Source organism: Labrus mixtus, chromosome 3 (assembly GCF_963584025.1).
Source record: "Labrus mixtus chromosome 3, fLabMix1.1, whole genome shotgun sequence".
In the NCBI taxonomy this organism is placed as follows: Eukaryota; Metazoa; Chordata; class Actinopteri; order Labriformes; family Labridae; genus Labrus; species Labrus mixtus.
Genome location: NC_083614.1, coordinates 27748802 through 27771234, shown reverse-complemented (window position 1 = coordinate 27771234; position 22433 = coordinate 27748802). Strand labels below are relative to the sequence as shown.

At 41.1% G+C, this 22433-nt stretch overlaps 2 protein-coding genes and 1 non-coding gene across 4 annotated transcripts in view; all 3 read right to left on the bottom strand.

Annotated features, from left to right (window-relative positions):
- Positions 1 to 5007, bottom strand: part of LOC132969472 (carboxyl-terminal PDZ ligand of neuronal nitric oxide synthase protein-like) — a 188912-nt gene extending 183905 nt beyond the window's left edge. The window contains exons 1-2 of one of the 2 annotated variants that reach the window (XM_061034336.1): positions 4531 to 5007; positions 4163 to 4234 (exon numbers count right to left, since the gene is read on the bottom strand). In XM_061034336.1, coding sequence (XP_060890319.1) covers positions 4163 to 4234; positions 4531 to 4635 — 177 coding nt within the window. In that variant the 5' untranslated portion in view covers positions 4636 to 5007. The remainder of the gene's footprint in view (positions 1 to 4162; positions 4235 to 4530) is intronic. The other variant, XM_061034337.1, reaches the window with a different exon arrangement.
- A 9828-nt stretch (positions 5008 to 14835) lies between these two features.
- trnah-gug (transfer RNA histidin (anticodon GUG)) lies at positions 14836 to 14907 on the bottom strand. Its single transcript has one exon. It is a non-coding gene; the product is annotated as a tRNA-His (tRNA).
- A 1818-nt stretch (positions 14908 to 16725) lies between these two features.
- Positions 16726 to 21102, bottom strand: si:ch211-284e20.8 (uncharacterized protein LOC563738 homolog). Its single transcript, XM_061034335.1, has 7 exons — positions 20696 to 21102; positions 19814 to 19927; positions 18874 to 18952; positions 18486 to 18652; positions 17863 to 17976; positions 17392 to 17520; positions 16726 to 17053 (listed from the first exon to the last, which is right to left on the bottom strand). The coding sequence occupies exons 1-7, from the start codon at positions 20891 to 20893 to the stop codon at positions 16796 to 16798; spliced, it is 1059 nt and encodes a 352-aa protein (XP_060890318.1). The 5' UTR covers positions 20894 to 21102; the 3' UTR covers positions 16726 to 16795.
- Between the last annotated feature and the right edge of the window lie 1331 nt (positions 21103 to 22433).

Below are 22433 nucleotides of genomic sequence, written 5' to 3'. Positions count from 1 at the left end.
CCTTTTCTTTTTTTTCCATTTCAGCCATCTCTGCACGTGTTAATCAGGGTGGATTAATTGGACAGGAGTTGAGCTTCTGAGTCTCGTTAATGTCAATCATGTCGAGGCAGGTTAACTCCAGTTGCACTAATTAGAAGGAGATTGCAATTGATCTGACAGTACAGGTCATATCAGCACAACATGTATGTGGACGTTTCCTTGAAGAAATCAATAAAAGAAAAAAAGTGTGGGAAGTGATTTTTTTTTAAACAATCAGAAAATAGCCAAAGCAGTCACACTGGTTGCAACGTCATCAAAGTGATCGATACAGTTCATCAAAGTCATCGCTACATCATACAAATACTACATTGAAACCCATGTTAATGAACATTGTGGGGTGTGGGGGGGGTTTACCACCAGTTATTTAAAGTTGAAAAGATGCCGGTCCGCACAAGTTCAACCAGGAAGCTGAGGAGAAGAACAAATGATTTAACGTCTTCACTCTCCTCTCTCCAGCACGTCCGCCCCGTGCCCTCTCGCTCCCCTCAGACGAATCCTCAGATGCGTCTAATCTCCTCGTGCCATGCTGCGTCTCAATCTTCCTACGGTCAGTTAACCCAGCACAGACAGATTAATGAGAAATTAATCCTTTTAATTCGCTCTAAAGGTCTCCTCTTCTTTTAACCAGATAAGCCCCTATCAGACGAAGGCCAGATGATGGTTATTATAATACATGTAAATGAAGAGGACCTTTTCATTTAAGAGCATGTTCACCTGAGAGTGAGAAAAAAGGTGGGATTAGATGGCTGTAAAGTAGCTGTTCCCTCTTTGTGAGGCTCATTCCATACATGTCAGAGGGTTTTACATTATATAGCTGCATATCTACAAAGATGGAGAAAACTCAAAGAGGGGAAACGGTTATCTCTTAGAACTGGACAAAGAATCATTTTAATCAAACCAAACGTGGATCAGGGCCAGTCGGTGTCAGAGGACGAGATGTCACTTCAGAAGCGTTGAGCATGGCGGTGCATGCGTCCACACCAATAAAAAGGTCAATAGCCTGATGATGTAATGTCAAAAGATTTAGAGGTTTTAAGTCAATATGAGTTGCAGTCCTACACAGAAGCGAGAACTATACCCGATGTAAACAACACTTTTGAATCAATACACTTTTCAACCAGCGGGGGAGTTTCACCAAAGTGAAGACTGAATTGTTTTTCCTATCAGCGTCATTTTTTCCCCCTCTATCATTCTATAAAAAACATGCACAGCACAAAAGCTGTGTGTTCGTGCATAATGTGACAACAAATTACTGTATAAACAACTCCTGCAGCGCTGCACATGTCGCTCCACTCTAGGTGACATGCTTCCCGACGTTGCTGTGTCATTACTTTGTTATCAGCTCGTGGCCTACAGGTGACTCATGCACACAGCGAACAATGACACCATACATCAACTGGGTGCCTGGCAACCTGCATAGTTCTGACTGACTGCGCAGAAAGAGAGGCAGATAGGAATCTTAGAGGGAGAGAGAGAGAGAGAGAGAGAGAGAGAGAGAGCAGGCGCTGCAGGGAGCATCGTTTTACAAAACTTTCTCTCAGAAACTCTGCAAGGAGTCAAAAGTTACACAAAAGCACAAACAAGCATGAGTGTGTCGTTGTTTCATTGTACCTGAAGTACTTATTTTAGTGTTAAGGAACGAGGGTGTTTGTTGTAGCCTCAGGCAGTGTCAGGATTGACTTGTTTTAAAGTGAAGAAGCTTAGGAATTAAGTTGTCAAAATTGTCATGTTTTCCTGTGCATAGTCTGTCAGCAGTGACATTGTTTTCAGGTTTTATTTGACGGAGCAGAAGCCACTGATTTCTGCCTTAAATATGATTTGGCAACAAATCTTTCTGGAGCAGCTTCACAGGCCCGCACACTATGAGAATACAATCTTAATGTTCAATATTGCATAGACAACATCGCAGGGCATGCACTCTCTATCTTATGACATGCGACATATCATGCTGGCATTTCTTCGCCGCTTGACGCAAACCCAAAACTCATCAGTTTTTCTCGTCGCCCAATATGCAATAAAAGTCTCTCTAATGTCATAATAGTGCAGCCCCTCACTTGAAGACACAGAGCTGACCTCAGTGCATGCAGAGCCTGTGCGTCCTGTATGATTTGAAAAGACAATGGTAGCAATAACAGAGGAGCTAAATAAGTATAATAATCACTTTAAAGATAAAGTGGATTGTTAACCCTGGATTTGTAAATGAAATAAAATAAAATTGCTTAAATCATTTTGACAGTATTAGGGCTTTCACACTTTCAGGAAACTCCTGAAACACTGATATTTGAAGGAGGAGCTGAATGTGTGATAATCACCCGGAGTTTCTCCTGCCAGATCCCTAGTATTTTTTTTAAGGGGAGTGATGTTTGAATACTGTGACTGCTGCACGGTGCACGAGGACTGATAAATACAATCAGTCCTCCTGAAATTAACTTGATATTGCATATGTAGTGCATATGTGAAAACGGCTCATGAGTACAGTATTTGGTTGTCCTCACTCTTCAATATAACATGATAATATACACAATATTTAATCTTATATCCAACAATTCAAAATGACTACTTCTCCACTTCAAATACGCAAACTAAAGTGCAAATGCCAAAACAAGTGAACCTTTTAGTTCCCATTGGGTTGGCCTGCTATATTTCAGCAGGCTCATGCCTTCCAGTGTGACCTCCCTTCCATGTTGGATACCTGTGGTTTCCCTCTATTGTGTTGTTAAACCGGTGTCAAACCATTTTCACACTGCAAGGAGCCAAACCAAAGTCTGTTTTCCTGCCAACAACAACAGCTGCCATGGCAGCACACTGGGAGGTCCACTTTATAGGACCGGGTCACTCCTCTGAAAAGAGCAAGAGGAACATTTTGCACCTTATGCTCGGCTATGTGTGTGTGTGTGTGTGTGTGTGTTTGAGTGCATGCATCACACAACAGCATGCAGATAAAGACTGGCACAGACTGGCCTTGCCTCCAGTCGATTCATAGAAAGTTGTGGTGAGTTAAAATGTCAGGAAAAGTGAATTGCTGGTCTGCCGCTCTCAACCTTCTTTAAAATAATTAGGGAATAAAACACAAAACAATTTGGATGCCTTTTGTTTCCTGTAGCTCTCTCTGTGTGTGTGTGTGTGTGTGTGTGTGTGTGTGTGTGTGTGTGTGTGTGTGTGTGTGTGTGTGTGTGTGTGTGTGTGTGTGTGTGTGTGTTTACAGGAACCATCCAGAAATCCAAGCACACCTACCAGTTCATCACTATAATCCTCAAATACCTCTACACCACTGGCACAAAGTTGGATTAGGTTGTTAAGCCAACATGCTGCCAAGCTGGCAGACACACTGATGAAGATTAAGTCGACTTTCTGGGGCTGAAAAAGCTGTAAATCTTAAGTTTACGCAGCAGAAAAAAAAGAGAGAGAAGGGGAGGAGGGGGCTCACACTCCAGTGCACTGCTTCAAAGGAAACTTCAGAGCAGTGATGGAGCACATGGGAGACCCAAACCTCCGGGCCAGGCAAGACAAGTCCCAGGCACTACAAAGTCTGCACAATCTGATGTCAACGTGATCTCACATCTAGCACTGACACCGTACAGTGTGTGTAAATGATAACAGGGTAGTTGGTGTGTCAAATCATCGGTTTCACACTAGTTATTGCCTCATTTAGATGATTTGTTGAGCCATGTTTCTGGAGCTTCAGTTGGAAATGTCACCCAGGTCCAACTATCATGCAGTTAAATATCATCATACAGATAGGCCTGTCTCATGATTAAGAAGGGGAATCTTGCAATTTAAACAAAAAGTAAGATTTAAATTAAACAATCAAGGTATTTTCTTCAATTCGGCGCTGAAAATGCAAACCAAACCACAAATTAAGAAAAGTTTCACTATATAAAACTTTCTCCCTCCACAGCCTCCCATCATATATCCTGTAAAATCATGTTAAAAAGTTGATATTTTCCGTGACTGAAGTTGCTGTTAAGTCAGTAGAACATATGCCGAATGAAGCAGCAGACCACAGGGGTGCTAAAACACATCATGTCGTCTTCCACAGATCATGCTTAGTGACCGAAAAGTAAGAAAAAGAAAAAAAACCCGCTAAATTAGAAAGGGAGTTTCGCCAAGCGGTTCCACTTACCCGTATTCTTCTCATCGCAGCCACGATCTCCACTCGGCTGCTCGGCCGCGTCACGTCCAGGCTGCCGATGTACTGTTGACAGGTATGATGCATTAATTAAACAATAGTTTGCTTACACTTTATTTCATTTACCAAAACTGTTTAGGAGTCAATAACAAGCTTAGTGCGTAACTTAAAGTGCCCAAAAAGTCGGTTTAATTAACGTTTTGTCAGATAATGAATCCATGATGAACACCTTTAGATACCCTTTGGTACAGAGTGAAGAGTGTGGTTGTTTTAGACAGGTTTCCCACAGAAGACAACACTTGGAAACACACCACACTCTCGTATTTGGTATCGACACTTTCGAGTTGCTGGTGGTAAGTTACCTTTGCCTCGAAGTTGATCCCATGCTGGAACGCTTCCTCGTTGTGCAACGGGATCCTCAAATCATGCCCATCATCAACGAGGTTGTACTTGGTTTTCGCAGGCATTTTCAAAGTATGTCCTTACTCCACACTACAATGAAAAATATCAACCCGGGTCGGTTTAAAAAAAAAAAAAGAAAAAAAGGATAATCCAGGAAAAAAAAAACAACACAATTTCAAAATCCGGTTAGTGCGTTCTCTCCATCGCTGCGAAACGTCCCAGCTTTTGCAAAACCCAGCTACACCGTCCTCAACAGCGGCCAAGTGGCGGCAAGTACTCCGCAAGCGCTCCGGTTGAATTACCGCCCTCCTGATCTTCACCGTAACAGCTTCACAAACACACACAGGATACACGGAACAGCGTCATGCGCGCGGACAGATGTATTTTCCCGACTTTTCCTGTGGTGGGTGTGGAAGTTTGGTCGGTCTGGTCCTGCCTCCTGCCCCCGGAGTCTCTCTCTCCCCCCCCCCCGCCATGGAGGGAGAGGTGTGATTGGAGGAGTCTGGGGATCCCACCTGTTTCCATTGGAACACAGGCGCACCGTGGCTCCATTGGAGGAGGGGCCAAAAAAGTCTGGTACCTGCCCACTCTTTCCCCTCCAACTCCCCCCCCCCCTTGCACACGCTAATAAATACACTACACACACACACACATGGGAACAACCTGTCTCACACATGCAAACTAAGGTGTGGTGCAGCCTTGAGGTATTCTCTGCAAACACTGACTGTGTTATGAATACAATGTAAACATTAGGAATGTTTTTTATTTGATAAGGGTGATCCAATTTAACATGGTGTCAATGAAAAAAGCATGCTCATTTTCAACTTCCCTCCATAGTTGAGACTCTTAAATTTATTTTATTAATTAAAACATGCTGCTTTTAGTATCCCAAGGCAAACTTTGAAACTTTTTTTTTTAGCACTAACTAGACACTAAGGGAGACAAATTACCTGTTTGTGCAAAATGCCTAGAATGTCAACAGATGATTGATGAAAAAACAAATGAGACAGATGGCCATTTACACCCTAGAAAGTCAACTCTAATCCAATCTATTTAATGGGAATCAAAAAGTATGGCTTTTTACAGCTGGGGCAGAAGTGATGTCTCGCTGTCCTGACTACAATAAAAAGGACAAGGCTACCAACTAGTGGTCATTCGTGCTAGCACCTGCAGAGCAGCCGTAAAAGATGCACATTAAGAAAATGAAGAAGCAATGAAATGATGCCTCTCATTTCATTTTTCTGGCTTTGACATTTAAATGTATTCCACCTAATGTTTCAGTACAGTTTCATGTGAAGAAATGTTGCTCCTTGATGCACAACATAAACTTTAAGATCATGAAATCTCCAAAGTTCCATCTTTATGTCTAATATATTGAGCTCCAATTTAAAAGGACCAGATGCAGTTTTATAGTTTGATTTCCTACATTTTGTTACAAGCAGTTTAATTGGCTTTAGGTCAAGATCAATTACTTCTTATTAGAACCCCTATAAAGCAAAATATTATACAATGAGTGCTCTGTTTAATGATAGATATTACTCAGATAATTACATTTATAATAAATCAGAGGAGGAGACAGGGCTAAAAGTGATCAAACATCCCGTTGGTTAAAACATATTTTCTTAAATAAAAATCATGAAGATTATTAGAGGATGGATGTGTTTAGCCACTTGCAGGTCCTGTAACATTCAAATTGGACTTTTAAAGACGTTGATGCTGAACAATTGCAACAGAAAAGGGATTAATGCCTGACCTATCAAATTATTTTCACCCTTAATTTAAATCTTGTACAATGACAATTTGCAGGTGCTGTCTGCAATCTGAAAGAGATCCTTAACCACCGAGCATCCTCCACACCTTCTGTTCAAGCATCTGGAATAAAAGCGTCTCCAGTAAACCTCGATGATACGCGGTCAGTAGACGCAGTCGAGCATGTCTTCATGTTTAATGCAGTTTTCTCATGTTGTATAATGCACAGACCATCTGTGTCACCCTGGGAGGAAAGATGCAGCGCCTTCCCTAAAGGTGGTCGCAGGCAGGGCTGGGGAGAAGAGGGGAGGGGAGGGGAGGGGAGGGGAAGTGGGGCAGCAGTAATTCACACTCACACATCCTCTTTGGAAATATACAAAGCACTGCTGCTAATGGTGTCCTGAGGGCTTTTTTAACTGCAGCGGGATGATTTAGCATCTGAATTATTCTGGGTGTTATGGGTTCAAAACGTCAAAATCTGTTTACCAAATTTTGTCACGTAAAATGTATTCCCCTGATAGATGTCCTTTAAAGGTGGCAAAGGTGCTTGAATTCTTTACCTGAGAATAAACTATTGTCCAAAAAGGGTAAAAAGTAGAATACCTGAATCACCTTCTTTACTCAAGTTAAAGTGGACTCAGAGTATATTAAAGATCAGTTTCAGCATCTGCTGTTTACTTTCTTTTTCTGTGTAAAACTAAAATAAAAATGCGAACTGATAACACTAAATCATATTAGGGAAACTAAACTGAACTATTTGAACAAAAAAATTGATTTGACAACAATATTAAGGAAAATAACTAATGGGAGGACTTCCAGGAATCTCTGGATCTACTCTGAGGTTTATTCATCAATGTCAGCTGGTTCACTTGTATCCATGGTGATATAAGTTGTCCCTGTCAATCACAGACATCACGTTTTCTAGATAACTCTTCATTTTGTTTTGATATTTCCCCTTTTATCAATTTCCTCTTTCATGTTGTATACTTTATGTCTGTTGTTATAAAAAGAACACACTCATAATTCATCTTTATGTGTTACAGGTAATCAGTTTTGATGTGGTCAAAGAAACTGGACTGGTCTGGTTCTGAGATTTCTGTCTGTTCAAGGAAGCCACTGTTGCCAAGTGTTTCCTTATTGGTGGATTCAGGTTTAGTCTCTCCAAATAATAAACTAAGACTAGGCACAGATCTGCTCTACATGTTAATTATATATAAATATATATACATTATTAAGATATATATTCTAACCATGTTGTGCCATATAAGACAAATAGATTGAGTGATGGATTTATGTTGGTAAGGTTTTCTGCAATGATTCAAACGCCGAATAATTCAAATGCACTTAAGCTAACAAACAACTCTTTTTGGAAAATGTGAGAAATAAAAAGTGGATGTTTGTGTTAAAGTTGAGGGGGTAAAATTAAATAATTGTCAGATAAATAATGAAGTAAAGTTGCTGATACAATAAACCTCTCTTTTTATACTCCTAATATCTCAGTCCTCTTTATTAATTCAAATTAAAGCATCATTCATAAATTGAATTCCCTTGTTAAGCCACTTTGTTGATTTTTTAAATCCACATGGGTGACTCATCTCCCCTCAGCAGAACATGAGACAGTCTCCCAGCTTGAAATGACTAAGCCTCAAGCACATGTTCACATTAATTGAAGCCCACACAGCACACGGTTGGAGCCTTCGTTTCCAAAATGCGGTATTTCAAAGGATAAAAAAACTTTCTTTAAAAGTCCCCAAGCTCATGGCCACCTTAATCTCAGGACAGCACAAACAGTGAGATGTCAGATGAGAACAGCTGCTGTCTCTACACTAAGAGTTATTGCTGAATAAAAAACCCTCGGAGGGACCCCCGTGTGCTCTTAAGGCTCTTTAAAAAAAAAAAAAGGATAAAGAGCAACCTAATCCCCGCCAGGTCTTCAAGTACATGTTGATCTGTTGATTAGGGCTTCGGCTTTTAAAGCATATGCTCCCCACAGGAAGTGAGTTTTTGGAGATCAGTGCACATTAACGGCGTGGTTCCACTTAAAAGCCCCCCAAAAAAGCAGCATGTAAGGCTTTCACAGCAGCATGCAACAAAGAAAAAAAAATGTATGCAATATTGTAGCCTCATTCTGTGGAGAGCTGTAACACAAAGTTTTGACACTTTGGGATAATGCGTCATATTTCTACATAATACCAGTAATCCCACATAAGACAGGCAGTGTTATACGTATTAGTGAGATTGAATAATATGTTTGCCCTGAGGTGAGGTTATACAGTTAAGTTATAGCTATTAGAGGTCACCTGTCAAGAGCTAATGCTGCCCAATGCATGCTGGGATAGATGTCAGAGACCTGAAAGACTGAGCAGAACAAGTGGTTTAGAAAACGAATGGTTGGCTGTCGTTTAATGTTGACAGATTTCTCTGTTTTCAAGGAGCATAATGCTTGGGTTTACAAGGACTATAATCCTTGTTAAGGAGTATAATCCTTGTAAACACATCACCAGAGAGTACAGAACCCTGAATTCAGTGTGACAAGGCCTGAAATGTTTGACTTAGTATCAAGTCAAAGCATCATATGTAACAGATCTGCATTAGAGTGTATGAAAAAAATAACTAAATGAAGGCTATGTTAGCATTCAGTCTTTGTGCTTGCTCTGTTCTGATAACACAGTCTGGATTCTACTTCCCATCTGCATTTGTCACGTTTTTTATCAAGTATTGACTACTAACCAGTTTGTTAGTGTCACGTGTCGTCTGTTATTTGAGCAGACAAAGTGCAGTAAATATGACTCTGTTCTTCATGTTTCCAACAATGTTCAAATCTAGAGAGAGGTTTCTTTGTTTTACTGAAAGATGGGAGTTGATAAGTCAAAAGATGAGGAAGGAATCTGGCAAAAAATGTTAGGTTGGCAAGTGTTACTTTTTTTGGTTAGCATGAATTGATGTTAAAATGGTAAATGTTACTTGAGCTTGTGTAGCGCTTTTCTAGTCTTCTGACTACTCAGAGGGCTTTTACACCGCAGGCCACACCTACACATTCACACACTGATGGTAGAGGCTGTCAAGCAAAGTGTCCATCAGCATGAACTAATCCCATTTACACATTCGCACACCGCCACTGAAGGAACCTTAGCAGCTACGGGTTAGCCGTTTTGCCTAAGGACACATCGGACATGGCTGCAGGAGCCGGGGATATTGCATACCTGTGCTTGTGCATGAGCATGTGCAGATGCTTAAATCTACAGTTTCCTTTCATGCCACTTTCTCTGCTTGTGTACAGGAAAACATGGCGACTGACACCTAGCTTAAAATGTTGGATTTGGAGCAGATAAAGAGCGTTTTTCCCTTCCTTCTAGACTATGGCAGCAATAGCGGAAATGTTGTAAATGCTAGAAATACGATGCTAATCTTGGGCTTGCAATATGCGTCATTTGGATGTGTAGTTTAAGGAGGTGCATGTCAGGACATATGTGTGGCTTCTGCAAAGGTACAGGGCTTCTTGAACCCACAGATTTATACCGCAGACGTATGAATCAGACATTAGAAGTCCATCACAACAAAACGGGCTGGATTTTTTGCCTGAGAATATTTCACACTCTTCTGGCCATTTATGAAAGCTCATCTTTCCATCCGTCCACACAAAGCTGTTATTTTTCACCTCTTCAAAGCTGAACCTTTCGTTTTTGCTCACTTGGGTGGAATAATCGGAAACACACCAGCTTCTTGTTTCAGTGTGAAACTGTTCTTTTTCCTCTGGTACCGACTCCATTAAGTGTGAGGTCAGTGTGTCAGCGGGAGCCCTGCAGCTTGGAGACAGTCTCTCTGGCATCTCGCTCAACCACAAGCAACCGCAAGCTGTGTATGTGCGTGTGTGTGTGTGTGTGAGTGTGTGTAAAAGACTGCACGCACACACATATGCACACATCAATGCGCACACACACAGAGCCTCACACATCTTGAGGGCCTCTTAAGCTGAATTAATAATGGCGATTTTTTTAAAGAATGTGGGGCACACAACAAGAGGAGTAGATCCACTTCTCCCCAGAGAGTTTCAGTGAAGAAGAAGAAGAAGAAGAAGAAGAAGAAGAAGAAGAAGAAGAAGAAGGGAAGCAGTGGGACAAATGATGACAACAATACAATTCTGATTGTGCCTGAAGCTGTGCAACAACATGCAAAACAAGAGGAACAGAGAAATATCAGCTCACACTCAGGGATGGATTAACAAAGATATATACACATAATCTGCCTCTGATGCAAAGACAAAGACGTCCAAATGGAGTATCTGTCTACATATGAGGCTCTTACAATACAGTGTTTGTACGGTTAGGTGGCACAAACTTTAGTATAATTAAAAAAGAGCACAAAAATGGGAATATAGAAGATTCCCATTCCCAGAAGAAAATTGTGTTGCTTATTTATTCTTTTTTTTTTTTATGGTACTGACACTGGGAAATATTAGGGTGTTGGGCAGTAGTTTAAATTTGACTGTTTGTTTATACCACAACAGCATTTTGAATTTTAAAAACGGGTTCCAGGGTGCAAACGTTTGAAAACAGCACCGTCTCTATCATCTTGTCAAATGGCAATATGTACTTCCTATTAAAAATTGAGACTTTTCACATCGAGTAGGTGGACAACTACAACAATGGCCGACTCTTAAATTCTGTTTGCTCAATCAATTAGCCATTCACATCCAGGAACCCCGGAAGTCACATACAGACCACAGCTAAAAAAGCTAGTTTTTAGAGTAGAAATTAACATGTTTACAGCCTGGTACAAAAAAGGAAATCGGTCTGATTATGATTGACAGGTCAACCCTCCTCAGCTCCAGCTCTCAGTCTGTCGTTAGGTTGACTGAAAGTGAGGATGAGACAGGATTTCCAGCATGGCGGCGGCTGCCGATGAGCCTCCAGAGCCACCTGCAGTAACCGATGGCTGACGTCACTCAGGCGTCGTCCACTGATATTTACAGTCTATGCTCATTGCAGATTCTGACCTTAGTGTGGACATGCGCTGTGCAAAGAGATCTGAAGAGATTACAGAGATTTCCAGGGGAGTTACACTCTTTCTCAAGATAAACCTTTGTCTTATATCAGTATTTTGTAAAAGTATCTGAGGACAGCTCAATTCTCCTGAGACTCAATAAATGTCCTGACCCTAAATTAACCAACTGCTGAGAAAATACATTCCAACCATATCAGAACCTAAAAACAATGCATACGTTTTGAAAACCAAGCTTTTGAAAGCTATTTTTTAAATTGACTTTCAATACTTTGCCTTTTCCTTCTTGAATTATTGCATTTAAAATACATCAATGTGTTTCCATGATTGCTCTTTGCTGCAGACTGAGACAGCTGTGAAGTGAAAAAAAAGTTCATGGTGACACCATGTGGACATATTGTGAGTTGCAGGTCACCTCAGCTTTCCCACACCATGTTTGCCATGCAATCCTGGTTCAGTCGAACTTTCAGTCAACCTAACGACAGGCTGAGAGCTGGAGCTGAGGCGGGTCTTAAGCCTCTTGACAAACACAGTGTTACACCGCACCCACCTGTCAATCAGTTCAGCAACACGCCTTGTTGTGGTTAAGGAATAAATGAAAACGGATAAGTTATCAAAAAATTCACCCCCTGAACCATGTGTGTCGATCGAGACATGAGCTAATCAGATCAATTTAGTTTTTTGTACCAGACTGTAACGATGCAAATTTCTACTGTAAAAGGCTTTTTGTGTATGTGACTTCCTGTGCTTCTGCAGCCAGCCTCAAGTGGACACTCGAGGAACTGCAGGGGTTTTCAGCACTGGAAGGTGCCGCCGAAAGAGGAAAGGAGCTGTAGGATTTTCATTAATAATTACATTTAGAGAACAAAGTCAACAAAGTATGAGCTACTGTTTCTTTACAAGTGAGTTTCTTTTCCTTTGTGTGGCCCTGGATTGTGTTACAGTACACATCAGTCACTCTGTTACTTGGCAGCTCGAGGACTCTTTTTATTTCTAAATGAGTTTGTGTTCAGCCAGCTCTCCCTGGAGACCGAAGTCCTCCTGAACTCTTTCAAATTCTCTCACAGGGCACATTGTTCGCTTCGACCCCAACAGGCCTATGAAACTGTCGCTACAAATCACAGCAGCACTGCTGTTCTGTTCTGGGCCTATTGACTCGGTCCAGTGCCTAACACACTGCAGCAAACCTACGAGGAGACAGAGGTGTGATTCATTTTGAGTTTATAACAGCCAAGAAGAAAGGTTTGGATGAGAACAAACCTGATCGATGAACACACAACAGCTTGAGGATAGAAAGTGGATGGATGGATAGATATAGATCAGACAGATGGACATAGACCAGATACAGTAGCTGGATAGAAGTTGGATTTGCCGAAGCAACTTTACGATGTGAAGAACCTTTGGAGGTTTTCCCGGGCACGCCCAAATGGGAAGTGATCCCGAGGTAGAAACAGAGTTTGCTGGATGGATTATATAACCCATCTAGCCTGGGAAAAACCTCAGAATCCCCCAGCAGGAGCTGGGAAACGTTGCTGGGGAGAGGGAAGTCTGGGTTGACTTACTGCGCCTGCTGCCTATAGGCGACCCGACATCGGATAAGCGGAAGAAAATGGACGGATGGATGGAGAACAGCAAGAAGAAAACAGGACACCATACACATGCAAGCTGCTGTTGTTGTTTGTTTCATTTCTTTCATCTCAAACCTACATATGCATTATCATTTGATTATAAATGCCAGGCACACTCCACTGGTGGGTGTAACAGAACCACAAGTAATTGAACTCAAAAGCACGACTCAAAACACAGTCCTTGGTAAGGGAAAAAAAACAGTCTTCACTTTTTACAAGCAGACAGAATCCAAAAAAGGGAACAGCCAAAGTCAACGTCAAAAACACATCAGAAGTCGTTTCCAAAAAGTGACTAAGAGAACCAAAAGGCTCGTACGCTTCACACAGAGGTCAAAGACGAACTGGCACAGAAGGAAGGGAAGCCACAGACTAAATACTGAGGTGAGGGGGAACACAACGAGATGCAGCTGGGAACAATCAGGGCGGGGCAGACAATCACACAGGTGGGAAACACATGAGGGCAGGAAGTGAAGGATCTGAAATGAGAGGAGAGGTTAGTGGGTGCATTCGAATTGTCCCTCCTATCTCCTTTCACTATCCACTTCACCTTAACCCCGGGGAAAACGTCATGAGGTTAAGGAAAGATGTTAGGAGAATTCATAAAGGACTTAGGGAAAGGCGATCTCGTTGCTCTGACAATCCGACCACATTTCCACTAGGCCACGTCATTAAATGCGACGGGCCGGCGGAGGTTAATGACGTGGGTCCGCCGTGTTGAGACTACAATGTTCAGAAAATGGACTACAAAAAACGCATCTAAAAAAACTTTCCCCTGTGCCTTCTTACCGGTGAAATAATCCTAATTACCACAAGGTTGGGATTGAAATAAAAGAAATATAGAATACCAGGCTACAAGTAACAAAAGTGAAACCATCAGCTTCCTGTCCACTCAGAAATCAACATCAAAATAAGTATGAAATGAATTGTTACATTAATGATGAAAGATATAAGATATAACCTACACATAATATTTTAAGCATACAAATGTACAACTGCACAAAGCATTCTTAAGTGAATTAAATGTGTTGAATAAAACATCATCTTGATAAAAATGTCTCTTATCTTTTTATCCCTTACATGATATGTGTGACTTTACGATCATCGTTAATGTTTGTGAACGGTCGGATGCGCGACTCGCTTTAAATGTTGCGGCCGCAAGGAATTGTGGGGCGGCATATCTCATCTCCTTTCGTAAAGGATGGTCCAGTGTATCCTATGCTAAAGGAGGTTATAAAGGAAGCATTGACCCACCTTTCCTTAGCTTTTAGAGAATTCGAACGACTCTTATCATGGCCGCCACTTAAATGCTTCCGGGGTTAAGGTAAAGTGGATAGTGAAAGGAGATAGGAGGGACAATTCGAACGCACCCAGTGACCCAAAACAGGAAATAATACATGTAGAAATTAAAACATAACCTAAGACAGAGCTGGACATGACAGTGGGAAAGTATTGAAATATTGAGTGCAATTTTAGCCCTATCAAAGCAGGATTACAGTTTTATAAAGTATTGGCTCTATACATGAAAACCTTGTATTTCAGTAAGAAATACATGTTGAAAATGTCACTTAGCTCTTATATAAAGCCTACAGATGACTACAGATAACTCACAACATATAACAAATAGAAAAATGTAAAGAATAAAACAAAAAAAGAAGAAGTGAAAAGGTCTTTCTTAGAGCTCTATGGTCAGTGTGTTGTTGTGTACAGAGGTATCTAATGCAGATGATGGTGCAGTGATACACAGATAGTCTCTCCCTCTCTCTCTCTGTGGTTCATATTACTTGACTAAACGGCAGCTTCGGTGTCCGGTTGCTTTCTATATCACCTCTTCTCTGTTTTTTTTTCATCGCGTTAAATACCAGTGTCACAAATGAACCCTCAAAATACTGCCGTGACCCGGATTCGAACCGGGGTTGCTGCGGCCACAACGCAGAGTACTAACCACTATACGATCACGGCGAGCTGTCCGCCGGACTGTCCCCCCTCACGAGCTCACCGGGATCAGCTGAGCGTGTTCACAGGACTCTGTAGCAGTGACGGGGATGTGATGGTCTCACGGTAATGACAGCTTCTCTCTCTGTGGCAGAAAGCCTCCGGTTCGTTTGAAGAATTATAAATCATATGGATCATGAATGTCTTGATGAATGTAAATGATCACTTCATTGTTCAGCCTGTCATCCTTTGATTTATCCTGAAGGTAGCCCACTTATTAAGCTGATATTTATTGTAACCAAACTTTAACTTAAAGTCCCTGTGTTCATGTTTAGATCACCGCTCAAATATTTTATATCAGGCTATAAAAGAATCAAATCCAGTCACTGGGTAGTATTTCAAACAATATTTATAGAACATAACTTAACAATAAAGGATAAAGGCATGCTATCATGTAGTCATAATAAAAACATGCTGCTGATGTGGAGCACTTGTGAATATTTATGTTTCATGGATACCTATGTGTAGAATTTTGATAAGAAAATATTGAGTGTATTTTGTAAGAGGTTAATGTATAAGATTTTTGTTTACTATCTAAATCAATTGAAATTATTATTATTATTATTGTAGGTTTAACTGGAAGAAACATGTGAAAATGACAACTTATTTATGAGGTAAAAATAAGACAAGTTTCCGTTAAAAATGTACCAACATTTGGAATATTTCAGGAATTTATGGTAGAAATAAACCAGCAACATACCGTAGTAACAATTAACCATGGTTTGAATATTTATATGTATTCACATTTAAATATCGAGCTCCTTCAGATTTGACTGATCCCCCCCCCGTGAAAACCATTACCATACTTCATTTCATTTCTTCACTCCACTGCTTCAGTTCAAGTTGATTTTCTTATCTGTTCTCGTTTTTGATTTTTTTACAACAAGTAATCCAAAGATGATGTGCTCTACTGTTGCTCTTAATACATGTCATTCTCTATTTCTTGACCTGGACTTGTTCGACAGATGGGAGCTGTGGGTTGGGTGGGAGAGGTTGAAGGAGAGGTCGTATTCGTGTTAGGACCCCCTTGAATATGAGATGATGCATCTCAAGGGGAAATACATTCAAATGTTTGACCCACTCAGCTGGATTAAACATGTAACCCATTTTACTTGGTTACCTGTTTAACCCAGTGTTTAGGTCGACTAATTTGACCCAGCAATGTAGTCAAAAGTGGGGTTCGGGTTGTTGTTAACCAAGCATTGTTTAGTGTGTACTCGACATAATGCTCACATTTTGGACTTTGGTACAATATAAAGAAAGTTAAAGGAGCCATCAGAAGTTCAAGTCTACAATGTAGTGACACCTTTTAATTTCTTACCTTGTAATTAAAATGGAAAAGGTCATTTAAAAAAAACAACAACATATTTTTTGATACATTTGCATGATTTTCAAAATAAATGTCTGTTGGGGCGCTGGTGGTGAAGTGGTTAGTTTGCATGTCCCATGTATGAAGGCTATAGTCTTCCAAGTGTGCTGCCCAGGTTCAAATCCCACCTGTGGCTCCTTTCCCATATGTCATTCCCTAATCTAGCCACTGTCCTGTCTCTCCATAAAAGGCACAAAACACCCAAAAATAAATCTTCAAAAAAAAAAATGTCTGTTTTGCTAATTATACAACTCCCTGCTATGGTTTACAGTTGTAGTTTATTCATTTATTTTGATCAGCAGTAACAATACAATGCTGACTGCAAAGCATACATGTTTAGCACAGAAATGCTTAAATTAACAATCTGTGTAATCAGATGATTTACAATGATTATAATTGGTATTACTGACTACTCTATCTAGTTACAACATGCAGACATATTTAGCTGAATTACAGATCAAAGAACAAGCCTCCTGGTCCAGCCAATCAGAGCCTGAGTCTATCTATACCCAGGCGGTGTCTGTGCGGGCCGGGGCAGGAGCTGGCTGCAGGGGAGCCTCTGATAGGTGCGGGCAGATACACCACGGTCCCCTGGGAGCCTCGGGGCTTGGAGGTGATGGGGTCTGAGCTTGGTGTGACTGAGTGCATGTGCTCGTGGGGGTGCAGGTGTGTGTGGTTGCAGTGTTGATGACCTGTGTGTCCACTGTCTGCTTTTGCATGGGCCTGCTCCTCCGCAGCTGCAGCCTACAGAAGGGACAAAAAAGAGGAAAAAAAATGAAAAGAGTGGACGTTTAAACCATGCAGCGATCGTACCACAAGACGCTCATATGACAATAACCCTCAGATCTGAGTGAGAGAATGAAGATTTTATTTTATTACATTATAGCAGCCCACTATTCTGTCAGTGAAACATCGTGAAAAGTATTTTCTTTCTTTTCTTACACCAGGGGTTTATGGGCATGATCAAATACAGAATCAGAGTGGATTAAGAGCAAGACACTTTACAGACATGTTTTGGGGAGCTCTGAGACTTCTTGAAACTTATAATAATAGAATAATAATGTGACCATTAAAGTCATTACCTGAGGTTCAAAGATCTCACACTTCACTTCCACTGGGTTTGGGCTCGGAAGCTTCTGTGTCTTTCCAGAAGAGAATGTAATATAGACCTCCTCCTGGAAGATGTGTGAGCCCACACAGAAGCCTCTGTGCTGCAGAGACAAAAATCAACAAAGGCTTAACCTCGATCAGAAGAGACTCAGCATTGTTGTTGTTGTTGTTGTTGTTGTTGTTTGGTTTGAACTCAGGCGGTCTTCTTGAGTGACAACCGCCATGGTAACAGAAAAAAATATGTTTTCAAACCAACACATGTTTGGAGTGTCGAGTTCTTCTTTCCCCCTGACTATTCTTTAAATTGATGAATAAGTCAATACATTCTTTAAAGTGAATATTGAACATTGCAATTACAAATACTATCAATCAGCCATTTGGGGATTATTTCAATGTGTTCAGCTTTTAACTACAGACAAAAATAAATAGTGTGTTTAACTCACAGCAAACGGACAGTCCATCGGTGTGCAGCCACTCAGTTCACTCGGATCTGTTTTCTTTGAACACACCGTCTCCACAATGGTGTACTCCACAAAGTATGATGGCCCAAACACCCACTGAGAGAGCACACAGAGACATGGAATAAGTAACACACCTGTGAACTATGAACCAAACTTAGTGAAGGCTCCTAAACTCTCTCAGCTATAGTTATGTAATGAATACCATCAACCTGATAAAAGTGGTACATACAGAACACCCAAACACATCCCTGATGATTGAAAAAGTAGGACAACACAAGGGATGCTACATTTAAGCCTTAAGAAGCACAGACCCATAAAGATTAGGCCTCGTGACGATCCAGGGCTTACAGGATGAGTCTGATAATACCCAAAGAATATAGATCTTCCACCTTCCTCTCCTGAAAATCTAAACTTTGTCCACAGTGTCAACTTATTGGCCACATTTTGGGTTCTCTGTTTAGGACTATTTCTAGTGCATGTTAAGGATAAGGCGAGGGTGAGCAGGACCCCGACGCAAATATACTGTAGAGGGGAGCTGACCCTAAAGGTTTAGATAATGATGACTTTTTGATCATTTAAATAAATGATCATTTATTTTGCTTCACCTGCGAGTAGGCTCTGGTTATGTTCTCCAGAGTGAAGTAGTTGGCCAGGCTGCTTTCTCCATTGAACCTCTGCAGCGAGAGATTGGCCGTCTCCTTTACCACCGGCTCGTCTAAGTTTTCGGCTGTGGGGCAGTCTGGACACACCTCGATGACAGCAGTGGCAGGAACTAAACACAAGAATGAACAAGGGTCACAAAACGTAATAAGTATTTGTTCAAATGTAGCCTAATCCAGACTCTTTGTGACTTTGTGTGCTCTTTCCCATTGGCTTAAAGCAAACAGAATGATTGCAGAATGCTCAGTAACATTTACAAATCACAACAGTATATCAATGTCTGAATGTGTTTTTGTGCTATCAAATGAAGTCCGAAAGACTCCATCCATCTACCTTCACGAAGTGCACAGGAGTAACTTTGGAGCTTGACCTTAGTGTCGATGAAGGCCGACACCATACACTCTCCATACACCTAAAGGACACGAACACAATTATACAAACAAAGGAGAAGGGGTTAAACAAAAATGATCAACAATTTAAAAAAAAGTTTAAATGAGGAATACAAACTAACAACTTGCATTTAAGTTTCTGTCAAGATTCATGTTTTTGCAGTAGAATTTGGTGTCTGCACATCAGAAAGGTATTACAACTTTACTTATTTGATCCAATTTAAGAAAATGCCACATGGCAGCTTTACGGCTGTTAACACACCTAGCAAGCATCGTCAGCTGCAGGCTAAGTGTTCTTGACCACAAGGTGTTGACCGTGGTCATCTTGTTGTCACAGCAGTTCTTTGGTGTTGCCTCTAGTCGGTTTATTTGGACCGTAGGTTTTGTGTGTCGGCAGGGATTTAGCTCCGTATTAATATTGCACAGGCTTACACCAGAGAGTCATTAGTTTGAAAAACATTCAAGAAACAATAAGAGCATCTCAGCTAACGTTGCATGTGTTTGCAAACTTACGATATGGATAGCAACTCACTATTTTGTGAACATTTTCATTTAATTTCTACAATGGAATTATTAGAAGTTACCAAATTTCACCAAAGTAACTTTTATACACATTCATACTAGTTTTTTTCTTCTTGATTTTCTTTGGACAAAACATAATGTGAAGTAGCTATTGCAATTAACTGCGGGGGATTTAAAAGTCAAGTCTGGTATGGTCTCCATGCAAAAGAACTCTCTAGAAGATTTCATTAATTCAACTTCAGTAAACAAGGAGGATACTGAGCCTACAGAAAGACCTGGATCTTTTGAGACTTTAGCCTAATAAGATGTTGAATGAAACGTTGATGTGGATACGAGATAATACTCCATCCTGTGGCACTTACTGGAACTTCACCAATATTTCTAGCCTCACATTGTTTCCATGGTTTCCTGCTGGTGATGTGGCATCTGGTCTCCATCACATCAATGGTCAGTTTGTAGAGAGACCCACCCTTATCCTGGAAAAACACACACAGCGATATGGTTTTCATACATACACAAAAAGTCTGAAAAATGTAACAAAATGTTCAGATTGAGCTTCATCTGTAAAAGCAAACAATCAAGTTTTTTCCCCCGACTTTACTCCAATTTGTCCCTGCCCCCGCCCCCCCCCCCCCCCCCCCCCCTTTAGTAAATTCCCCAAGTGAAGTTGAGGTGAGCTGAGCTGATGTGATAATGCCACAGGAGTTATTCAAGAAAAGCGAGTCAGACGGTGCGATGATGTTTATATCCTGAAACAGGTGCCATCTTCCTGCACGTAATGAAACTGCTTCAGTGTTTTCTGTGAGTGAGTGTGTTCTTCTCTGCCCTTTTTGGAATATAGTGAATATGTTGAAGTACACATATAAGGGCAGAGACTGTCATCATCTTTACAGACTTTGTTGCTTTGTCCACCATTTCCGCATTGTTCTATTTGCGTCACGTCCTGCCTCCTGAGACCCCCCTCTGTGCAACAGGGGCAGTTTCCCGCTGTTAGGGGCAGATGTGAACTACTTACTCTGCAAGATCTTAGGGGCAGCCTGCCTGAAATTTTCTAGAAATTTCCAGGAGTGCATATTAGAAAACAACTCAATTGTTCTCCTTTTTACTCCATTCAAGGCTCTGCAAACACTGCTGCCAGTCCATCACATTTTTTTTTTCATCTTTCAAGGTGTAAGGCAGTATATGACCGTTAATGTTTTTTTGCATGCATTTCTGTGTATGTGCGTATGAGTGTTTTCCCTCACCTTTTCAGGAGTGTGAGAGAGGTCGTACAGTCTGTTGAGGCTCAGGACGTAACCTTCTGTCCGGTCCTGGTTGATCTGGTCCATGGCCTCTTCAGCCACTCTCACCGCCTCAGGATTTAAACATCCTGGAGTGTCTGGCTTGGCTCTTCCCGGCTGCTGCAGCAAAGCCAGACACAGGACCAGCAGGTACACACTCATTCTCTCGACACATAAACACACACACACATACAATGGGCTAAATACAACCCCTAGTTTTAACCAATAAAAATTACCAAAGCTTATCCTGCAAAAAATCTAACATTGAGAACAACACAGACCCTGGTCTGTTAATCTTCCTTTGCGCGATCTGTAATCCAAATTTCTCCAGACAGGGTTTTGGACAGACACATGACAAGCTGGACTTTCGCCTATTTCCTAAAAGATGAGCAAACAGACGCTATCTCCTGCTCTCTAGGCCAATGGCTGGCTCGAACTGACTGAGGGGGTCATAGTTCACTGGGGAACAGGGGACATGATATCAATCGAGTTATTTTATTTCTTCAAGTCACACTATCATGTTTCAGCAATAATCTAATGCTCTTCTTATTGTGTTAGTTAAAGGTTCGTAGATGTTTTTTTCACTTATTATATATTGGGCTATGTGAATACTGAATTCTGATTGGCTGCACCTATTTTGAGATTATGACAAGTTTTATGCAAAGGTAGCGGCTAAAACATGAGAAAGTGAAAAGCAAAAGAAGGCTCTTCTATTATTTACAAAAGTCTAGACCAATAGAGTTCTCATATAGCCTGTATGAAACATGGATGTAACCTCAGTGATGTCATCCATTGGTTTCTGCAACATAGTTTTGAAGCCTATTGGTGGCAGTTGCCATATTGGACACGTTATCTCAAACTAACTTTCGGTCGCTCTAGCAACAGGCAGAAATATGGAGCTGAGACAGACCTTTCGCCACCTAGCATACAACTACAATGCACCCACCTGTCAGTAAGATCTTATGCATATATAATAAGGGATGTGGCATTATATCATTATATCGTAATTAAAAAAAACTGTACAGTGTATGCCAATGAACCCATTAATTACTCCGACCAAATATGTTTTTGTTTCTTTCCTAGGCCATGAACAAGTGGATTTCTATTGTCAAGATGGGCACGTTGGGGCGCGCTGGTGGCGCAATGGTTAGGGCGCGCGCCCCATGTATTGAGGCTGTCGTCTCAAGCGGGCGGCCCGGGCTCGCATCCCGCCCGTGGCCTCCCTCCCGCGTGTCGTTCCCCACTCTCTCTCCCTGGTTTCCGACTCTATCCACTGTCCTATCTCTCCATTAAAGGCACAAAAGCCCAAAAATAAATCTTAAAAAAAAAAAAAAAAAACACTCCAGGAAATGCATCTTTTTGCACTTACGCTTTGGCTTCATTTGGCTCATCTGAAGTTTCCACTTGGTGAACAGCACAGGTTGGCACCTTTAAGCTTTCAACAGAGATGATCTCACATCTCGCGTCTAACACGGTAAAGCCAAAACGCTCTATAGGCTAAACCGACTTGTTCAAAGATCCTTTCTACTGCCGGGAGTAGAAATCAACTTTGTTTCTTTAATATGCTGCTGGAGTGGTTTAAAATGAAGTTGGTTGAGAATAATTTTTAGCTAAGCTTCCTATTCCTGCAGCTGCATTGCCCTGTTTTTCTGAAGATACAAAGTGTATCATTGTGTTGGCATTGTTTTTTTTTTAACTTATG

Excerpts from the sequence above, each read along its gene's own strand:
- si:ch211-284e20.8 (XM_061034335.1), bottom strand. The coding sequence starts at position 20,893 with ATGAGTGTGTACCTGCTGGTCCTGTGTCTGGCTTTGCTGCAGCAGCCG. Across the intron at positions 17,521-17,862 it reads CGATGGACTGTCCGTTTGCT|CACAGAGGCTTCTGTGTGGG; the intron begins GTGAGTTAAACA and ends TTGTCTCTGCAG. Across the intron at positions 17,054-17,391 it reads GTGAGATCTTTGAACCTCAG|GCTGCAGCTGCGGAGGAGCA; the intron begins GTAATGACTTTA and ends TCCCTTCTGTAG.